Source organism: Nanorana parkeri, unplaced genomic scaffold (assembly GCF_000935625.1).
Source record: "Nanorana parkeri isolate BGI_ZX_2015 unplaced genomic scaffold, ASM93562v1 scaffold280, whole genome shotgun sequence".
In the NCBI taxonomy this organism is placed as follows: domain Eukaryota; kingdom Metazoa; phylum Chordata; class Amphibia; order Anura; family Dicroglossidae; genus Nanorana; species Nanorana parkeri.
In genome coordinates, this window is record NW_017306548.1 from 471,018 (window position 1) to 493,555 (window position 22,538).

Sequence of the window (22,538 nt, forward strand, 5' to 3'; positions counted from 1 at the left end):
GGAGGAGGCCCCGCTTTACAGCGGCGGTCAGTGGGGGGAGGAGGAGGGGGCATGCTTTACAGCGGCTGTCAGTGGGGGGTAGAATGCACCTTCCACATAGCTAAAAAGATTAGCGGTGTCAGTGGTTAACCATTGGAGAAAGTTAATAGCTCAAGGAACCCCTAGCTCCCTCTGGATGAACCCTGGCTGCTTTAGACTATGCTGACCGGAAATTAGGTCACATCCCCCATCCCCTCCGATCACAGAATGCCTTGCATTCTCACAATATACAAAGGCATTCTGTGAATAGTGCAGTAGTGAGGAGGGGCGGGGGATGTGACCAGAGCTTACTGAACAAGTCTTATCCCTCACTGCCTAGAAGCTCGGCGCGGTGTAGGAAATTGCGTGTTGCCAGGTAAGATTTTTTTTATATTTCACAGTCCTCCAAACATAACATACAGCTTTGTAATGATCATTTACACCCCCCAGTGCGATGTGTATAGGATGAGGTTTCCTGGAGTTTGCCTTGAATATCTGGCTGTTGTCTGAACACTGTGTTCTCACTGACACAAGCAGTGATGGCAATTTGTTTCTTTCTCAAAGTGGAGTGTTCCATTAGGAACTACAAAAACGAAGCAGAACCGTTACTATCTCCCCCGTCTGTTCTGAATAAGCTGAGCCTACGTTTGGCAGGAAAGCAAAGTAAAGAAATACAAAATGTCATTGTTTCAGGTACATCCCAGTATGTGGGCTGTTGAAGCTTTGCTAGAAAAGGATGACTTAATTGTTGAGTGTTTTCCATAGATCCCCATGAAACAGCCGACTTTTCCATCAGGCCACAGTAAATGCAGCCACTAGAGGGCACACTTCTATCACACAATGCCCATCTATGCCATCTAGCAGTGGGCAAAGCATGAAGAGTTTAGAGTTATTATTCTGCAGTCTGTGTACCTCAGTGACTCTACTGTACCAACTTTCCATACAAAAGCCAATAACCCGGCTAATAACCAGTTTTAATTCTTGGGATCAATGGCTGTAAAGCTGCATACGTGGCACTCACCTTCATCCTGTCATATTTGTCATCAACGTCTTGCAACCAGGACAGGAACTGCCGGGCATTAAACCGATCTCTGACGGATTTATTTTCATCTCCCTGCACAGAACAAAAATAGGAATGGTGAAGACAAGCTGGCAAGGATTCTGGTTTTCAGGGTTCCTTTGAGCGGAGGTATGCAGGTGCTACGAGGACAACAGCCTGACAGCCTGTGTTCTGGATGTGCAGTGTTCAAGACCTTACGTGTGTGTGTGCTTTCACACTGCGTGTATGGTAGTACACCACCACCACATTATGCTTCAAGTAGTAAAATGTGACGAGCTCATCTGAATTTGTCCTTTTCAAACATCTATACAAGTAACAACAAACTCTTCTACAACCCAACTTCCTCACATTCAGAGGGAGGCAGGGAGTATACGAAGAATGAAGAACAGGCAAGAAAAGGGTACGTGTCAATACTAAAGAAATCCAGGAAACTTGGGATGCACCGATACTAGTATCAGTACCAATACTGAGTATTTGGGCAAGTACTCTTACTCACCCAAATGCTCCAATACTTGCCCCGATAGCGGATCTCCCTCTGACCGGCAGGGCCGCGAGGTAGCATGGAGACGGCTTCCTGATTGGCTAGGAAGCCGGATTCACTTATTGCTAGGCAGCCTGGCTAGCTGACCAATCAGGAAGCCGGATGGCACATCATGACCCACCTCCCAGCTTCCTGATTGGTCAGAAAGCCAGGCTGCCAAGCAACAAGTGAAGCAGGCTTCCTAGCCAATCAGGAAGCTGGGAGGTGGTTCATGACGGGCCAACCGACTTCTTGATTAGTCAGGAAGCCAGGCTTACTCAAAGTTTCGTAAGTGAAGTGAAGCTTGTGTTCCTTCGATAGAACACAAGCTTCCCAGGCAATTAGGAAGCCGGTGGCAGGACCTGCCGCCCCGCTTCCTGACAATAGGGGCCGATGGATGCAGTCATCAGTATTGGCAAGTACAAAGGGAAGAAAGAAAAGAAGATTGGTACTGGATACCGAAAAACATGTCTCGGTGCATCCCTACAGGAAACCATTCTCTATGTATTCCGGGACATCTTCAATCACAACAAAACTTTCCACATACGCTTCAAAAAAATCCAAGCCTAAAGTTCCACCCCAGCACGCACCTGATTTTCCAGAGGCATGTTATACACCTCCGAGTCCAGCAGCATGGTGCAGGCACTAAAAGGCACAGCCTGGTTGGCAATTGTCCTGGCCGCTCTGCAATGAACTCTGAGGTTCTCCTGTTCACAAGACACGATGAGTTTCTCCTACAGTGAGAGACCAGAGAATCAGATCAGCTTCAAGCTCACATCAAACAAGGGAATAAAGACTGCGAACCTCTCTAGGTGTGATCATATACAGCCTCGCAGATACATAAACATGGGGCCAATTGTGGCTGGGAGAGCCCAGACAGCAGATGGTCGGCTGGGTTAGGGGCCTCCAAACCACATGGCTGTCACATCAGACAACAGGACTCCTATTTCTCTGGCCAATTGTGTACTTACTCTTTCAATGCTGTGTTGCAGGCGAAGCTTCCCCCTCACTGCTTCCTGTTGCCGGAATAATTCTTTTAGTGGCTCCGATAATGATGGCGGTGGTGCAATCTGCAGGAAGAAGACACTTTAAGCACCAACATGAATAATGAGAATGTCTGATTGAGACAACTGCAAATGTGTACAGTACAGCAACACAAACTGTGTGTGTGTGTGGGGGGAAGGATTGAGAACAAGCTGCCAATGCACAAACCCCCCCCAAAACCACACATTACCTTTTTTAGGGCATTTTACCATAAGGTATATGCATTGTGCTACACTTACTGGCTACTACAGTACAGTGCGCTGGGGTGCCATCCACAATCAATCAATCAATCAGTGGTACTGTGCTGATGGGTGCAGCGCTGTACAGTGCAGAAGAATCCCTTACAGATCATTAGAGAACTATGGGGTCAGTGTTTTTCCCCATAGTTCTCATTAGGGTAACGGGAGGACACAAACTAGCGTCCTCCCGTTACCCTAAGATCAGTATACCGCAAGCTACAGCTCTCCGGTATACTGAGACGCCGCAGCCGGGGACGGATCCCGACTTTACTGTTGAGATCCACCCAACTGCGTGATTGACAGCTGGCTCTGCCTATCTAGAAGCAGAGCCAGCTGTACCAGCCCCCTCCCCGTTCCGCCAGTCGTCGCTGGAGTATCGGACAGGGGAAGGGGGGGAATCCTTGCAGGGAGCTGTGAGTGACGGTCACGGCTCTCTGCATGGATAGATCGAGGAGTGAGCGAGCGACGGTATGTGTTTGCTCACTTCTCGATCTACTGAGCCGACCCGTGACAGTTTGATTGTCACGGTTGGCTCAGATTATAAGGCTGAGTGAAAATCACTCGCCTCATATTTCTCCTTTAAGTCATGGGAAATAAATGATGGTCTGTTTTCAGGAGAATGCCCATGTACTGCTGGCATTAGCCACCCTTTCCACACAGAAACCATCCGATTTTAGTTGGCTACATGGGTAAATTACAGTAAATTTCTACCAGCATTGACTTCTCCCTGCTACTTGGATGGGTGGCCACTAAAGATAAAGACTTTACCCAAAATCTTTCCCCATATTGATCTTTATGGCACTTGCTGGGGCCTTAAAATGAATATAGCTAAAAAAGTGAATTGATGCCCTTGGCTCATCCCCCTAACCGGTTTAACTCCCACTTGGCCTGCAAACTACGGCATTATCAAAACGAAATCCCTCCAATTCCTGGGGATTCAAATCCTACGTAATGCTTCTGACCTATACAGCCCAGATTATACCCCCATCATTCCAGGGATCACGAATGAACTGCAGAAATGGCAGGATTTGCCTCTTCCCTTGCTAGGCCGTTGTCATTTGCTATGATTAGCTTCACCCGCCTCCTCTACCCCATGCAAACTATCCCTTTACTCAAACATAAAAGACATTCAAACTTTGAATAGAGCCTTCCCTAGATTTATTTTGCAGGGTAAAAATAAAACCAGAAAAGCATTCTCCAAAATGCAAAAACCTACGAGACATCTGGGAGCTAACCTTCCCAACATCAGATTTTACAATCCGGCTAGTCTTTTTCGCCATGTCCGAGATTGGGTGCACGATACCCATACCTCCTCCTTCACCAACACTTCGATGGAAAGCTCCCTGGTATTTCACACCCCCCTTCCCCTTTCCATTAAGAGTAATATCATATTGTGGGATACTATGATTGCTTGGAGAGAGATCCGGAAAATATACCACCTCCTGGCATGGTCTCCCCCTTGATGTCTATTGTCGCCAACCCAAGTTTCCCCATCGGGAAGTGACTCTTACCTTCACAGCATGGGCACTTAGAGGCATTCGATCCATTTCTGATCTATTGACACCTCAGGGCCGTGGCAAAACATTCCAAGATCTGCAATCCACATATCAAATCTCACTACATGACTTCCTACAATATGCTCAAATCTCCCATTTCATATCCCATAATCTATCTCTTACCCTGGAATGAGCATGACCTTACCCCTTCTCGTCGCCTCCTGTCCTCCCCCACACAAAAGGTTTCCCTGTCATAGCTTTCCAAATCCATGTATTCCTTTTCCTCTACCTCTCCTCCCTATGTACATAAATGGGCTGCCTTCCTGGGACAATCTCCTGAAGTCACACACGCTATCATAACGCAGGGCTGGAAAGGGGTACACTCCGCCATTATTAGTGAATCATGGAGGGAGGTACAATTCAAATTGATTCACAGAGCGTACTGTGCGTTCATTGTTGTCTGAAAAAAACACCTCGCTCGGATTGGTTGACGTCCTGCCCAAAATGCCACCTCTCCCTGTCCGACTTCACACATCTGATTTTTGTCTGGTTTTGTCCTCATATCCTGGAAATCTACCGTTTCATATATGAATAGACAATCTGGCGGTTCTAGAACCCTTTCACTGGCTGTGTGTCTTTTTCATGCCCCGACACCCACCCTCGCCTCTCCGCCATCTCATCTATCCTGATGGGAACATTTATGTATTCTGACTGCAAAAAGACATCTTGACCAATTGGATATCCGCCGAGACCAAAATGTAATCAATCCCGCACAGAGTTATTCTTCCACACGACAAATACTTTTTTTGACCTCCGAATTGCCCTTGAATAAACTACAAGATGTTATGACCATTTTCCAGCACTGCACAGTGTACCTCACGGAAAAGCTTTGTGGCTCCATGGGAGCCCTAGACGTCCTCTAACATCCCCCCCACCTCACTTTAGCTCCATCACAAATCACTTATCCCATGATCCCCAATACCTTTCCTGGGTAGATCCACCAATACAACATCACATTCCTAGCCGCTTACTTGCCAATTTGTTATAAACCATCAATGACTCTACCGTGCCACCAAGTCCCACCCCCAATGCTTCCATGCCCCTCCTTTAGCATGACATCACACCATCACCATTTTGATAATTCGTTCTATTAATCAGATGCTTTGCAGATCAACTTTGCTGTTTATTATTCTATATCATATGCACCTTCTGGCTGATGTAAGTGCAAAGCTGTAACCCCATTTATGATCAGACTATACTTTGTATCCCTGGGTGATACATGACGTTTGTACGGTTTTCTTTCTTGTTACAATAAAAAAATGTATATGCTAAAAAAGAAAAAATACAAGAGACTTAAGTAGGGTTATACACTATGAACCTTGGCTGGGTTCTTGACGAAACGTCCAAAATTCACATAGTGGGTGCCACTGTCGGCACCCTTCCGGCCGGCATTCCTCGATCAGAAGATTGATGGAGCTGGTTGGAAAATCTTCGGCTGAACGATATCGGCTACAAGCACCATTTGGGCATTCTTCAGAATACGATAGAAACAGAGGGTGGGGGGATTTCTTCAACCATGCTGTTAAGCGGGGATGGAGGAATCTTATATTTTCTTTGCTCAGCCCACAGGTTGAACAGCATTTACAGTCTATTCCCAACTTCACACTACAGGAGACATTTTTACTAGCCTAATTCTGCTGCTTAAATCCCTTGTGGTTAATCACTAGCCAAGCGGCTCCCTATGGAGTAAGCTACACAAGTAGCATGTAGTAGCACCTTGTAGTGATCATTCTCATACTAGTGGAGCTTTGTGTGATTATGCCGGATTGACGGCTACCACATGCTACTCCATATCCTACAAGCAGCGAGTAACCACTAGTGATTTCACTAACAGGATTCAGCTACTAAACGCCTGTACAGTTCAAGCCTATTCAGTCGACTACCAGAGGCCACATATCAGAAGGGATACAAATCATAGTATAAGTCCGGGCATAACTATTCTTAACCCTTGCAGTGGGGCTGCCCCTACACTGAAAGGGTTAAGTGCTCGTTTTCATGTAGGGAAGAAAATACAAAAAGTTATACCTGAACCTTGCAGCCGGCTGGCTATTGGACCTGCCGCCTGGCTCCAGCAGTTTAAGGTTCATCGAGTCATCATGTGCAATACAATTGTATTGAAACATGGACGCTGAGGGACATTTCATCACTGAAGCGGAGGGAGAGACAGGCTGAAGGGACCGGTCTAGGAGCAAACTGGCTGCAAGGTTCAGGTGAATATATCTTTATTTTCATCCCTAGACAAAAAAACTAGCATTTAACCCTTGCAGTGTGGGGTAGCCCAAGTTCTTTAAGGGGCAAGATGAGACCGTGTCACATTGCTGGATCTACACAAAGCTGCAAAAATACACATTAAAGCCACTGAAATGTAAAACAAGAAAAAAAGCTGGACACAATATGGAAAAATGTAATTAAAAAAGGAAACCCTGCCACTCCACCAAGATCCAGCATCCCCTGAATGGCGCACTCACCACTGGAATGTGAAGCTTGCTCAGAGGTTTGCCATCCAATAAATAAGAGCCAGTGTAAGTCACATATTCAGCATAGCATTGAGGGGCTTGAGGGGTGATGTAGCACAAGATTTTCCTCTTCTCTTCAATTTTTTTCCTAATCTGTAAGTATTCAAAGTAAGGATTTGACCTGTCGCTGTGATATGGCTCAATGTCATCCAACTTGATGGCATCGACGATGGCCGCCAGGGTCTGCTGGATCATTTCGCGCGTCTGCTGACTGGTGGTGATTATCTGCTGTTGGAGTTGATTGGGCTTCTGCAACTTCCTCTTGCGCGGGTGCTGCGTTTGGGAATCTTCCTCCTCGGAGACTTTACTTTTTCCACGGGTTGATGGTGTGTTTGTTACCGGCTGTTCCTTCTCCGGCGTGGAAGTGTTTTGCTTATTCTGATTGGCAAGCATTTGCGCCCTGTTTCGAGTCATCCGTAGTGGAATCTCTTCTACTTTGGGAGGTTTTGGAACATCGACTGTTTTTGGCATTTGCTCTGGAACTTCTACTGGAGGGTTGACTGGAGGAGCTTCAACTTTTACGACAGGTTCACGATCGACGTTTTCCACTGGTGTACTGTCAGTTACTTTAATATCCGCGTCAACATTCTTCTGCAAAACTGGTGTGCATGTGTCTGCAGAAGAACTCAGGCTGGACTGTACTTTACTCTCTACTTCTTGAAGAGTCTCCAGTTGTACATAGGGTATTGCAAAGCAAGGTGGATCAAACGCTGGCTTTGTATCATGGGATAATTTTGCAGTTTCTATTGTAGGTTCCACTACGTTGTCATCTTTCTGTTCCTGAACTTCATGCGATGGTTCCTCCATTTCCACAGTATTTGTCTCTTTAGGAGACACTGGCTCTGGGCGAGGCATTTCACCGTGAGGCATTTCACCGCGAGGCATTTCACCGCGAGGCATTTCACCGCGAGGCATTTCACCGCGAGGCATTTCACCGCGAGGCATTTCACCGCGAGGCATTTCACCGCGAGGCATTTCACCGCGAGGCATTTCACCGCGAGGCATTTCACCGCGAGGCATTTCACCGCGAGGCATTTCAATGCTGTCCTCACCATTGGACACATCAAGGGGAACACAAGGACTGCTTGCAATGATACTTGGCTGTCCACAAATCTCCGGGTCATTTTCTTCTTTGACAGGAATGGGAAGGTCAGGCAGGGAAAATGGTCCAAGATCCAAATCATCCACAGCTGAAGAAAATGGGTCCGACCATGGTTCTGAATCTTGAGCAGGTGGTTGAACATCACTGGGCTCCACATAACTTTCTTTATCTGGAGCCAATGTGTCTTCAAGAGGCTCTGTATTTAGTTGCGACTCAGACGGCAAAGGCTGCTGTTCATCTGAGAGGGCATCACAGTTATTCAAGAAATTGGTAAGGGGCGTTGGAGATGCATACGCACCCGGATCTTCTGGCTGAGGAATATCCTCTTCTGCATCTTGCCTATCCTCTTTCAGTTCATATGGGGCTGGTTCAGACATGGGGTAGGAAATGGGAGAAACTGGAAAAGGTGAATCAGAAGAAATAAATGGAACTGAAGCATTAATAGATTTGTCGGGTGAGCAAAAACTTTTCGGGGACTCTGTGAATCTCTGGGGAGATTTTAAGAGCTCAGGTGCCATTGACCAGTTGCCAGGTTGGTCTGAGTTGTTACACATTAAACTTGGAGGGACAACAGAGTCCGCATTTCTACTAGGCGGACTAACCCATTCTAGATTCGGCTCGGATATAGTTGAGCTAAACGTATTTTCCTCAACAGGCGGAAGGAAACTAGATTCTGTAGGTGGTGGTAAAAAAGCTGGTTCAGGGGGTAGAAAAGAGGATTCTGTATCCGGTGTATGAAAACCAGATTCAGGGGGCAAATAAGCAGTCTGTGCGGAAGGGAAACTGGATCCCGGATGAAGAACATAACCCTGTTGTTGGGGCATAAAGGAGGGCTCTGAAGGCAAATATTCTGGCTCCTGGGGTAGAAAGCCTGTCTGTTGAGGAATATAGGTGGGCTCCTGGTGCATATAAGGGGATTCCTCAGGCATGAAGTCAGGTTCAGCTGAAAAGCTATTTTCATTTGTGATAAAGTTACTATCGGTTTGTAAGTAGGCTGGTTCCTGTTGCATAAAATTAGGCTCGGGTGGTGAAAAGCTTTGTTCTTGGGATAGAATAGATTCTGTAGCTTGTTGTGCTTCAGCTGAGTCGCATGGCAGGCCAAGATCAGGAGGAATAGCACTTTCTGTAGAAGGCTCAAGCAAGTCATCCCTTTCTAACTGCGGTGATTTTGCCTGAACAGCTAAATAGCCACAATCAGGGGATGGAGCAATACTCGCAACAGCTGCAGGTGTACAAGAAGCATCATCAACTCTTGGAGATGCTGCTCTGTAGTCTGGTGAAAAGTAACCTGGAGACACGCATGTGAATTTCTCTTCAGGAACATGTGGTTGAATCTTGTCATCCATCATCATCATCTGCATTGGTGAACTGAAGCTAGAAGGCGCTGGCACACTATGCTGTCTATATAATCTTGTTTCTGCAGGAGGAAACTCTTCTTCGGGAACTCTTCTTGTGTCAACAGAGACCGAATGGCTTCGGTTTACAGAGCAAGGTAGCCTAGTGGGTGTCTGACTTGGGTTTTCAGTTATTCCACCAGATGTTGCTGAAAACCGGTCAAAGAACGTAGGGGAGCAGGCATTCATAGACATTGCAGAGACAGGTAAAGAATGCTGAGTATCTGAACAGTCAAACATCAAATCTGGGTAGTCGTCGGTGCTACAAGATGGCGTCCTTGGGGTCTGCATTACTTCTTCATAACTGGGGCAAGAGATCACAGGTGTAAGAGTAGGGACACCTGTTGGCCTATTCTGATCTGGTCTTGGAGAAGCTGTCAGCACTTCTTTAATTTGTGGACCATTGAGCCAATCTTTAGAATCATTCCCGGTAATGGCTGGGACTTTATTTTCCGGCGGTGCTGCATTTGATGATAAGTCTTTAGCCTTCTTATCTTTTTGAAGTGAATCAGTTGCTAAAGGCTTCTTGGTAGACAAGTCTAAACTTTTCTTGCGCATCTCCTCTGATTTTAATTTTTCTTTTAACTTCGGATCCCCAGAGCGGTGCCTCATCTTTTCCATTTGCTTCATTCTTTCTTTGTGCTTTTTATGCTTTTCTTCAATTTCCAGATCTTTTTGACTCAGCATCCTTTCGAAACTGGTCATCATTAGATCTCCATCACCGAGAAGTTTCTCTCGAGGCCTGCCGTCTCTCTTGTTGGCATCCTTAAGGGTGACTTTCTCATTACCATTCATGATCTTAATGGTCTCTTTCTCAGAGCTTTCCTTTGTTCTATCTTTGATTTTATTTTCACCAAATCTTACCACCTCTTCTTTAGATTTTTCCTTTAAGGTCAACGGAGAGTCCTTCTCTCTACTCATAGGTTTCTGCTCTTCCCTGTGATGTTTAAAGAAGGCTTCCAAATGTTTATCTCGGTGTTTGTCATCTTTGCTTTTGTCGCGGTGTTTATCTTTCTTTTTCTTTTCTTTTACGACAGATGAGTATACTTTGTCCTTTTCAGATTTCTTCAAAGAGTCTCTTTCAAAATCATGCTTCTCTTTTTCAGAAGCAAACACATAGTCCATGCTTCTATCTAATTCCTCTTCAGTTTCAGTCTTAACCGAAAACGAAGAGAAAGTGTCTCCATCTGTTGCTGAAGTCTCCTTATCATACTGCATGGACTCTCTCCTGCTATAGGTCTCCCTCATATCGTCCAGTTTTTCAGCCTTCTTATCAGACTTATCTTTACGTACTTTATCTTTGTCATGGCTTTTCTTTGAAGAGGAGCTAGAATGCCTATTTCTTTCCTTTTCTTTTAGCTTTTCTGTTAAACCCGCTACTGAATCTTTGAATTTTTCATCTGCCGAGTCTATAGCGGTAACCACCGTGCTTTCCAGCATGTTTCCAAGGCCGGCATCCTGGCCTCGATCTGTAAAACTATCTGAAGAGATTTCACTGATTTTGTCATTGGAATCGTCCTTGTAGTCGTTGAGGGCCTCCTCTTCCAATTTTTCCAGAAGACTCTTTTCAGCTTCGCCTTTAGAGGATTTTCGTTCTTTAAAGTGATCTCTCTCAGATTTCTCCTTGTGTTTGCTTTTGATTTTCTCCTCGCTCTGGTGTTTCTTTTCGCCTTTCTCACCTTGTACCTTTTGTTTAGACTTTTTGTCTTGGTTAGAATCAACAGACGCTCTGTCTTTGCGATATTTGTCGAGAGACTCCTTATCCTTTTTGTGTTTTTCCGTATTCTTTTCTTTCTTCTCCTTTCCCGATTCTGCCTGACCTTTATCTTTTTTCTTCTCTTTTGGTTCCCGATCTTTTTGTTTTTCACCCAGATGTGGTTTTTCATTGGAATTTCTTCGGTGTTTTTCAGACTGGGAAGGTTCCTTCTCTTGTAGAGTATTCTCCCGCTCATAACTGTCCATTCTATGCAGTTCGTTGCCATATACCTCGGAGATTTTGAAAGCTGGCATAAATTGATTATCCTCCTCTTCACTTTCGTCTGTAAATATGTCGGCGATGCTATACCAGTTTTTACTTCTGGACTTCTTGTCATCTCGCTTGTCCCCAAAATCCTTTTCTTTTTTATCAGTTTTTTGCTCTGAGGAGGCTTTTTTCTCTTTGTGTAAATCTTTGTACTTTTCCTCTTTTTTCTTTTGAGACCCTTTCTCTGTTTCTTTTTCTTTCTGACTCCGATCAGGCTTTTCCCTCTCCGAATCTTTTGATTTCTCGCGATGTTTTTCAGATTTAGATTTTTCCTTTTTCTCAGAGTCCCTCCTTTCCTTCCCAGAGTGATGCCTCTCTCGGGTCTCAGAATTCTTGGTATTAAGCTCTTGTTCGGACTTGTCTTTAAAGAAGCTCTCTGTCCCATAGTCATTCAGATCTTCTTTATACAGCTCCTCTTGTTTTATTTTAGAATCCCTACGCTCTTTGTTTCCCAAAGAATCCCTCCTAGTGGAGTCGACATCTTTTTCCTTTCGGGTTTTAGTGGTGTCGAGGGAGTCCTTCCTTTTCTTCTCACGTTCGCCTGTATACAGGGTGGAACCTTTGTGTGCATCTGCCTGATCTTTCTTTTTGTCAGTAGAATCTCGATCTTTCCTTTTTATGACGGTCTCTTTTTCGGATGGTCTTTCTATATAATCTCTCCGGTCTTTGTTCTTGGGGTCTTTTTCCTTGACATCCTCTTTTACAGATTCGATGATCAGCTTGGTGATGGCATCGTTTTTGCTTTCTCTAAAGTCCGTAAATGAGGAGTCCCAGCTATCTTCAGCTTTGAAGTCAAAGGAAGAATCGGAGGACATTTCAGATATCCATAAACCCTGATCATCTGATGAGTTGTATTTTGTTTCATCTTCTAAAAATTTGGTTTTGTTGTTTAATTCTTCAAATGTTGCTTCGTCTTTGTGAGACTTGTCCTTCTTGACCCTCTCTTCTTTGAAACTTTTGTCTTTTTCCGGTTTGGAAGTTTTCTCCTCCTTCAGTTCATTTTTCTTTTCAGATTTCGACGACTTCTCTTTCGTTTTCTTTTTCTTTTCTTCTTTGTGGACTTTTTGTTTTTCTTCTTTGGGGGATTTTTCTTTGACCGTCTTTTCCGTTTTTCCAGAGCGGTCTCGGTCCTCTTTAAAAAGTTTAATGCCGTCTTTGCCATCTTTAGCCTTTTTCGATGACTTCTCTTCTTTGGTAACCTTACTACTCTCATCTTTATAGACCCAGTCTTCCTTTTCGGATTTCACTTTTGAAAGCTTCTCTTCTTTTCGGAGATGCTCGTTTTCATGTTTTAATACTTTTAATTTTTCTGGAATATCGACATCCAAATTTAAAGGCTTCTCTGATTTTTGTTTACAGTCCTCATAGTCGATAGAAAAACTTTTAAGGATTTTCACTTCTTGAGGAGCCTGCACCAGTCCTTTTTCTTTATTTTTGTGTTTAGTTTTGTGTTTTTTCACTACTTTGCCTTCTTTATCTAGTTTGGGAATTGCCCCGTCAACATGATGGAAAGAGTTCTTTTCGTATATGCTGTTATGCATATTACTTTTCTTTTTGTGCTCGTGTTTCTTTTTAACGTGTTTCACAGACTCCACACTGGAATCCTCCGATGAGTAATCGTAATCGCTAGTCAACCGTGTCCGTGTAGAGTCCGATAAGGAGCTAACATCTGACCAGTGAGGGGAAGATACAGTTTTCCAATTGTCCGTTCTCCAGTGTTTGGAGTGCTGGTCAGGGATATTAGCATTGTGCTTCTGTGATGCTAAACTCCCTTGAGACGATGCTGAAGATGCTGAAAGAGAACTAAACAAAGAAGTCTCCTTCAGTGCTAAGGCAGAGTCTTTTACACAGTTTGAATTTTCTAAGGAAAGCATATCATTCTCTACATCACTCTCTAAGTTTTCACTTTCAGATTCAGAGGAACAAAATTTGTTTTTCTTCTCAAACTTTACTTCCTTTGTTTTTGCATCTTTCTTCCGCTTCTTTTTTACTTTACTTTTCTCTTTATGCTTTGCTACAGGCTGCTCCCTGGTTTTATTGCTCGGTAGAACGGTGTGAGCAGACAGGAGGAGCTTTTCAGGGGCCTCTATGGTGATGGAATTGTCCTCCTCGTCTGAAGTATCAGACAAGATACGGCGAGCAGCTTTCTTTGGCGCGGTTGTATTTTTAGAATACGTTTTTACTTCCATTTTAGGAATAGCAATCGAACTGTTAGCTTTAGTCTCTTTCCGGAACTCTTTTTTCAGCAAATGTTTGTCATCGACTGGAGGTACACGATCTTCCTCGTCATCTTCGTCGAACTCGTACTCGTCTTTCACTGGCGTGCTTTTCTGAGGGTTCTGACGTTTGCCCTTGTGTTTAGAGCCCTTCTCAAACTCCGAGTCTGTGTTATTGCCGTCCACTGAGCTGGAAGGTGCAAATGAAGGTGCATCCTCCTCTTCGGAACTTTCTGCAAAGCAAAAGAAACAAATGAATACAGAGATAAAAAACAAACAAAAAAAAAACTTGTAAACTTGCACACACATGCCACATTTACCATGCGCTAGTCAGACCCACACTGTCAACAGTATCCAATCCAATTTTCCTAATTGGTATCTGAAAATTTCAGTCTGACTGGCAGTGTTGGGACATCTCTTATTTAGCAAATGTGGCTCGTATAAATATTAAAGCAATTGGAAGCGTTGCCCAAATAACCAAATTAAGCTTGCGGGTTTAAAATTTAGCGGTTGGAAAACTGCTACATACAATGTTGAAATACATTCATCTACTAACGTTCCCACAAATTTTAAACTCCGTTCAGCTTTATGATTTACACACTGCCCAGCCAAACAATGCTCATATTACCTGCTTTAACAATGCAGATTTCTGTCACATCCCCACCTTCAGCCTGTCCTATGGATAATAAATCAGCATCATAATCACTGTCCAGAAAGCAGTAGTGATACACCAGAAAGCGATCTTCCCAACTAGTATAGGTGTGTGCATCAAAATACTGGCTGTCCGAACTTACAAATCCTTCAACCGTGTTACTCAACCCCTTGCTAGATTTTTACTATAGCTATACAGAGAAAACAGAATTGTCTGGTTAGAATCACTACTACAAGATAAAGACATGTTGTGCCAGTAAGGAAAAGACCAAATCCACCTATTATAAAGCCTCCAGAATCATATGGATTTCATTTAACATGGGTAGCTTAGTAATGTTCAAACACTGACCCCATCGCGACCACTGACTTGCGTAGTACATCAATGGTAGCAGGCCTGTTTACACAGACTTCCAGCGGCTGTCTTCAATCATAAAGCCGGCAGCCTGCTTCACAACTGAAGTGATTCTGGCGGCTCAGCTTCCACCAGATTGCTACTATGGGCTGGTAAATTATCCCAACCCTCCTACCGTGTTTCCCGGGCTCCACTGCTCCTCCTGCTGGCATGGGTCTGGCATGTCGGGTGCCGGGAGGAGAGCAGCAAGGGCCAAGACTTGCGTGTATCCCTAAACTGATGACCTGTAGGTGCTCTTAAGTGTCTATGGACTTTTTGGGGCACAAAATTGTCACCGTTTCACAGGCACACAGTTTTTAACCCGGGCATGTTGGGTATCTATTTACTTGTCCCAACCTCATCCTTTATACTTTGCAAAAGAAATGGGTATTTTATTGTGTTTTGGGGTACTAAAATAAAGTTAAATTGATTTTTCACAAAATTTTTGGGTTTGATAACAAGTTGCACTAATGGCGTGCAACATAAACATTTGCAACTGCCCTTGTTTTATTCTACAGGGTCTTGGCTTTACAGAAAATCTATGTTTTGGGTTTTTTTAATTTTGTAGGCCTAAAAATGTGTATATCATGTGTGCAAAAAAACAATAAGCAATAGGGTCCTTATGGGGTTAAAGAACACTTTTTTGCATCTCGATTCCACTTACCAGTTGAGCTTTCTTCACTAGAGGTGTAGGTACCCTTGCCCAGGAGAAGATTAACCATGGTTGGAGAATTTGCAACTTTTAAAGGGGTTTCTCCCTTCCGATTACTTTGATGAGGATTGCCTCCATACCGCAACAGTAGTTTCACGACCTGGAATGTAAGCACAGTTATGAGACCACACATCCAGGAATCTTTATTTTTGGTTACTTTGATGAAAACATTTGCATTTCCTAAACTTTGATGCAAGACCTCCATGAAACACATGCCATTGGTAGAAAAACATTTGCAGGGTTATTCACGGAAGGGTGAAGAGTTTGGAGAAGGCGGGAGAAGTGAACAATCTAGGCCAAAATAGCAGATTTGGAAAAATTCTCCAATTCAGCTCACTGTAGTTCAGCTATGTTGTCCTAGATTGTACACTTCTCCGGCCTTCTCCAAACTCTCCACCCTTTTGTAAAAATCCCTATTAAAACATAAAAAGAGTTCAATGCAAGACAAGTGACAACTTCTATAAGTGAAGAAATCCAGTCTAGTTAAAAAGCAAAAGGTTTTAAAAACAGGGGTAGTTGGCTTTGCTAAATATAACCAGAATATAACTGATACTTGCTTCCACTACAAGGAGATGCTCCACAGAACCAGACAGAGAAGGGGGAAGGAAAAGAGAAGGGAGGAAGTGAAAGAGTGAGGAAAAGTGCACAATTGAGAGCAAACCATTTTTTGGGATGTCGACACTGTTTTCTGCATTTGATGTGCGCTTGGAACACAGATCAGCAAAATCCTACTGACTTTAAGGTAGCAGTACATGATAGTTTAGAGCAGGGGTACGTGAACTCTGGCCGTCCATTAGGCAATGCAAGACTGACAACCACAGGCATTACTGCCAGAGGAATATGTAGGATTGGATTTGTAGTTTCATCACAGCCGAAGGGCCAGAGTTTGCGTGCCCTTTTTGACTGTTTTTGGCTGTTTATTTGGATACATGTTCTATTGTGGAATGTTTGAACTGCAGACAAAGCAGGTCAAAATGCAACCTTTTCTTTTCAAATACTGCATTTTCCTCAAACACGGTCGCATGCATTTGAATGGAAAATGCAGTGTTTGACAAGAAACCCAAGGGCATTGTCCCAACCTCATCCTTTATACTTTGCAAAAGAAATGGGTATTTTATTGTGTTTTGGGGTACTAAAATAAAGTTAAATTGATTTTTCACAAAATTTTTGGGTTTGATAACAAGTTGCACTAATGGCGTGCAACATAAACATTTGCAACTGCCCTTGTTTTATTCTACAGGGTCTTGGCTTTACAGAAAATCTATGTTTTGGGTTTTTTTAATTTTGTAGGCCTAAAAATGTGTATATCATGTGTGCAAAAAAACAATAAGCAATAGGGTCCTTATGGGGTTAAAGAACACTTTTTTGCATCTCGATTCCACTTACCAGTTGAGCTTTCTTCACTAGAGGTGTAGGTACCCTTGCCCAGGAGAAGATTAACCATGGTTGGAGAATTTGCAACTTTTAAAGGGGTTTCTCCCTTCCGATTACTTTGATGAGGATTGCCTCCATACCGCAACAGTAGTTTCACGACCTGGAATGTAAGCACAGTTATGAGACCACACATCCAGGAATCTTTATTTTTGGTTACTTTGATGAAAACATTTGCATTTCCTAAACTTTGATGCAAGACCTCCATGAAACACATGCCATTGGTAGAAAAACATTTGCAGGGTTATTCACGGAAGGGTGAAGAGTTTGGAGAAGGCGGGAGAAGTGAACAATCTAGGCCAAAATAGCAGATTTGGAAAAATTCTCCAATTCAGCTCACTGTAGTTCAGCTATGTTGTCCTAGATTGTACACTTCTCCGGCCTTCTCCAAACTCTCCACCCTTTTGTAAAAATCCCTATTAAAACATAAAAAGAGTTCAATGCAAGACAAGTGACAACTTCTATAAGTGAAGAAATCCAGTCTAGTTAAAAAGCAAAAGGTTTTAAAAACAGGGGTAGTTGGCTTTGCTAAATATAACCAGAATATAACTGATACTTGCTTCCACTACAAGGAGATGCTCCACAGAACCAGACAGAGAAGGGGGAAGGAAAAGAGAAGGGAGGAAGTGAAAGAGTGAGGAAAAGTGCACAATTGAGAGCAAACCATTTTTTGGGATGTCGACACTGTTTTCTGCATTTGATGTGCGCTTGGAACACAGATCAGCAAAATCCTACTGACTTTAAGGTAGCAGTACATGATAGTTTAGAGCAGGGGTACGTGAACTCTGGCCGTCCATTAGGCAATGCAAGACTGACAACCACAGGCATTACTGCCAGAGGAATATGTAGGATTGGATTTGTAGTTTCATCACAGCCGAAGGGCCAGAGTTTGCGTGCCCTTTTTGACTGTTTTTGGCTGTTTATTTGGATACATGTTCTATTGTGGAATGTTTGAACTGCAGACAAAGCAGGTCAAAATGCAACCTTTTCTTTTCAAATACTGCATTTTCCTCAAACACGGTCGCATGCATTTGAATGGAAAATGCAGTGTTTGACAAGAAACCCAAGGGCCTGTGTTGATGGCCTTTTGTTCACATCACACAGGTTTTGTATTCCCATACAAGCCGGTGAAAGAGCAAAACCCCCATTTTCAGGTCGTCTGCACCTGACAATGAATTTTAAATGATATCAGAAGTATCGCAAACTGATGTCACATGGATTCCATCGACAAGCCTAAAGACTGCTCACATGGGCTCCAAGTCTATTCCAGTACCCACACGTGAACTGCTTGAAATCATTTTTGATACTGCTGGACGGTCCATTTCTAAAGTTAAACATTAAATGTTCTTACGAAAAAGGAACACAAAGGGCGCAAAGACAATGGAGCACTAGCTAACTTGGCAGACGGTGGTAGGAAAATAACTGTATAAAGCACTTACATGTAGATCCTGGGACCAGGGGATGGACGGCCTGTGTGGAGGATCGGGACACCCGAGGCATGTGCCCGAATCTGGCTGGTGTACTGCCTGGAGACGTTCGTCCAAAAAAGGGAGGGAAGGCTGTGAGCGAGGAGAGGGGAAGCAGAGCGGGGACTCAGTCCGTGACATGGCTATGTGAATGCGGGATCTGAGCGGTGTGAGGGAGACTCGGCGGTGTCGGGTGCAGGCTGAGCTGCTGCGGCTGTGGATGTCAGTACTCGGTCTCTGTCTGATCAGAGTGCGGGAGCCGGTATATAGAAATGTCGACAGGCAGTCAGATCTGTGATGGGATGGGATAGGATCTGACCGCCTGTCGACATTTCTATATACCGGCTCCCTGCCAGATTCGGGCACACACCACGGGTGTCCCGATCCTCCACACAGGCCGTCCATCCTCTGGTCCCAGGATCTACATGTAAGTGCTTATACAGTTATTTTCCTACCACGGTCTGCCAAGTTAACTAGTGCTCCATTGTCTTTGCACCCTTTGTCGTTTTACATTCACAGGTTCTCCTCCTGTTCCCCAGGGCTGCATGCTTTTTAGTTAGCCTTCTGTTCTCAGGGCCCCCATCCGAGAGCGCTGTTTATGTCTTTTTGTTTTTTTATTAAATGTTCTTAGCCAATATTTACATTGCTTCTAAAGCTGCTACATGGCAATAAGTAAAATGTGAAGTCTTGACTGGCAATTACCACTTACAGCTTTACACTATTATCCTCGTCTGAATTGTATATCGGTATATTGGTCCTATAAGGAAAACTTCCACTGTAATAGTGTGTTTCTCTTACATTGATGAACATATGCAAATCTTCTGTATAGAAAAAGATAACATTTGCTGTGTATATTCCTTTATGCTGTTACAAATGTAGATGAAAATAAGCAGAGGGGCTTAGGCTGTAAGGAAAGCCAGATGCAATTTGTTTTGAATCTCGGGACAGATCTCTATGGATACATCTACATTTTACAAGCACTTGCCTTAAAGTGACCGTTGTTGGATGCATCATGCAGGGGGGTGTCATCATCCAAGCCCTTGGTGTTGACCTCTGCTCCGGCAGCCAGGAGCTGTTTTCCCACATCATAGTAACCTCTATTACATGCCTCGTGCAAGGCCGTCCAACCTGCAAACATAACAGGGGGGGAAGAAGAGGGTTGCACCATGTAAGTGCCAGTTACACAAACCATTGTAAACAGATAATTTACTGCAAACCGACTAAACACGGCTTTTACCATGACCAGATGAAGAATCAGCTGCACATTATCAACAGCACAAGCTGCGCTCTAAAGCCTGTAATGGAAGGTCACGGCCTCCATCATACGTCACAGACAACTGGCCACAGCATCCATTAGAAGCATTATACTAAGGAGGAAAGCAAAGCAATGATGTGAATGCTCCATCTCAAAATACCTGCCTGATGAAACCTCCATCACACCAGCACAGTGACTGACTTCATACAAACTTCAGCTTAAAGGAACATTCCAGGAGCAAATATAAGTTAATAGCTAGGCTGAGAAGCCATGTCCATCGAGTTCACAAAATAAAACCTTTCCCCTTGCACAGCAGACCCCCTTCCATTTTCACTGGCTATACCCTAATGGAGTGATTTCAGAATGTCCTTTAATAGTACCTCATGTCTAGGTCACAGAAGGAAATGCTGTCAGGCACGTATGTCTACCAGTAAAACCTTTTCTTCACAGTCTGGATCACTGCTGCTTACTATAAATTCATATAATGATTGAAGCTGGACAACTCCTCACAGCACTTGATTTCCAGATGTGGCTGTGACAGTGAACACATCCAGTCACATACCGGCTCCCTCCTCCATTTAAAAAAAGCCTTGTTTCACAGAATGGAGGAGGGGAGATTCAGTAATATATCCACCCGTCCATTCACAGAATTGCCTTGTACTTGAGACAGTCAGTTACCTGCAAAATCTTTAACGTTGACATCTGCTCCCTCGTTAATCAGTTCCTTGATACGTCGTGCATCGCCTCTTATGGCTGCCCGATGAAGACGAGTCTCCCCCCGCTCATTCCGCTTGTTAACTTTGTCTTTGGTTTTGGAGGCGGAGTTAGGAGTCCCCTTCTGACCAACTGCAGATTGAGAAGGATGCTTTGGTGTCGTGTCAACTAGAAAACAAATGTAGGGCGACATTGAGTAATTGCTGCATAAAGTTTTCCTCTCATACTTTGCAAACGTCTACAGTTCCAAATTCCTTCCAAGATCAATACGGGAAGAATCACCAACACAAGTGTTCCCTGCCGAGAACAAGCCAAGCTGCAGGTACCTGCACACCAGAGGTTCTTCTGTACACAACGTTCTGTTCTCCAGCATACAGTAACCAGCCTCCCGATTGGTGGTCTGGTCCACCCCCATCAACCTCCTGTGTCCATTCACTAGCAACTATCACTGACCCCCAAACAGTGATGAGCCAGTCCAGAGATAGCAGCCAGGAAGCCGATCATTGTATGCGAGAAAAGCAAATATTTAGGGATTTCAGGGTGCTGAATAGAACTGCAAGATCCAGACCTCTGGCACGATTCACAAACTGCAGATGCGTGCCAAGAGTCTTTGGGTACCTGCTGGCACTGTGCCATTATATATATATGCAATATATAGCACAGTGAACACATAAATTTTAAAGACCAATTCAATAAAACCCATCGCTCTTTAAATCTAGTGTGCCATCTTTAACTCACTAATTTTTCATGACTTCCAGCTTTCTGGAAGTAATAAACTGCTCTTGCAGGGATATTGTAAATAATTAAGTTGGCAAAATAAAAGCAGATTTTGATCTGTGACAGACGTATGACAAACCCTTCAGTCTATCAGGAAAGCTGCTGCCAGACTTATCCACCTTACCAACAGCTATTGTCTGCCGCCCCTCTCCACCAATCCCTCCACTGGCTTCCAATCACACAAAGGATAAAATTCAAAATATTATCAACCACTTACAAAGCCATCCACAACTCTGCCCCCCTCTATATCTCCAACCTTGTCGCAAAGCATCCTCCTAATCGTACCTCCCAAGACCTCCTGCTTTCCAGCTCCCTCATCCACTCCTCCCATGCTAGCCTCCAGGACTTCTTTAGAGTCAGTCCCAATATCTATATATCCATATATCCATGTGTGTGCATTACCTGGGCTGTTTGCAGATTCTTCTGCTGTCATCTGCATAAGTAGGGCGACCTGCTGTCTCTCTGATAAAGGGTACCCGGCCCGCATTCCTGAAAGTCCGATGCCAAAAGGTAAACTAGACTTCCGGTTGGCAGGCTCTTTCTTGATTCGTTTCCTTTCAGGGCCCTGTTTTTCTGCAAGAGACAAAGCGGCATCATTAACAACGGCTTTCAGACAAGCACAGCTTCCATGCACGAGATAAGATCACACTTCCTCAAACTTAAAGACGAAGATACATTTCTGCTTTTAGAATCCATTATTAATCCACACGGACATGCAGTGTGAACACAGATTGTTGATCCAACGATCGAGAATACATTTTCCAGAGAAAACTGCCAGCGCTGACGCACGACTAGAAACGAAACCGCATTACTTTAGAAGAGGCACCGGGGTGAAAACCTGACCAGAAAATTTGTACCAAAAGTCTTCAATCGATTGTTCTGAAACAAATACCTGAATATATGAAAGCAGGACCGTGCATTAGGGAAAGTCAATGGTGACAACTGACCGTCATTGGAGTTTCAGCACCAAAATGGAGAACAACCATCAAGCTGAACACCTATAAGCTGGCCATACATCCCTGGCCCAATTCTGAATTGTAATCAGACAGCTGTCATGGCTAGTGACTACAAGTGATTGGCTGAGAATTTTCGGATTCGCTCCTTAGGTAAAAGATTGAAAAATGGACATCTGTTGAAAGGAGGGGTCCCAACAGAGACGCACACACAGCGCATACTTTGGCCGAGTCAGCAGGATGAAATTTAAGCAATATATAGCCAGCTTTAATGAACGCACCTCTCGATCAAACCCTCTTTCTATAATTTATCAGTAACCTGTACAAAACATAACTGTTGTCAGGTAAATAAAACTGGCCTCAAAGCTTCCCCTGCAGAAATTACTACCTCCACTGCTGCCTGAAAGTGTTGATACTCTGTGCTGATACTCCCCCTCTGGCAGTGGTTCTTCCCTTCAATCTCCACGTGGCTACTATGTTCTGTAGATGTCAGCAGGAGG

General features: G+C 44.0%; 1 protein-coding gene across 1 annotated transcript in view; it reads right to left on the reverse strand.

Moving 5' to 3' along the window:
* ANKRD11 (ankyrin repeat domain 11) overlaps nucleotides 1–22,538 on the reverse strand; it is a 159,437-nt gene that overhangs the window by 1,198 nt on the left and 135,701 nt on the right. The window contains exons 4-12 of the mRNA XM_018557339.1: nucleotides 21,488–21,658; nucleotides 20,273–20,476; nucleotides 19,325–19,467; nucleotides 16,829–16,976; nucleotides 8,006–13,921; nucleotides 6,906–7,789; nucleotides 2,570–2,668; nucleotides 2,189–2,332; nucleotides 1,040–1,132 (exon numbers count right to left, since the gene is read on the reverse strand). Coding sequence (XP_018412841.1) covers nucleotides 1,040–1,132; nucleotides 2,189–2,332; nucleotides 2,570–2,668; nucleotides 6,906–7,789; nucleotides 8,006–13,921; nucleotides 16,829–16,976; nucleotides 19,325–19,467; nucleotides 20,273–20,476; nucleotides 21,488–21,658 — 7,802 coding nt within the window. The remainder of the gene's footprint in view (nucleotides 1–1,039; nucleotides 1,133–2,188; nucleotides 2,333–2,569; nucleotides 2,669–6,905; nucleotides 7,790–8,005; nucleotides 13,922–16,828; nucleotides 16,977–19,324; nucleotides 19,468–20,272; nucleotides 20,477–21,487; nucleotides 21,659–22,538) is intronic.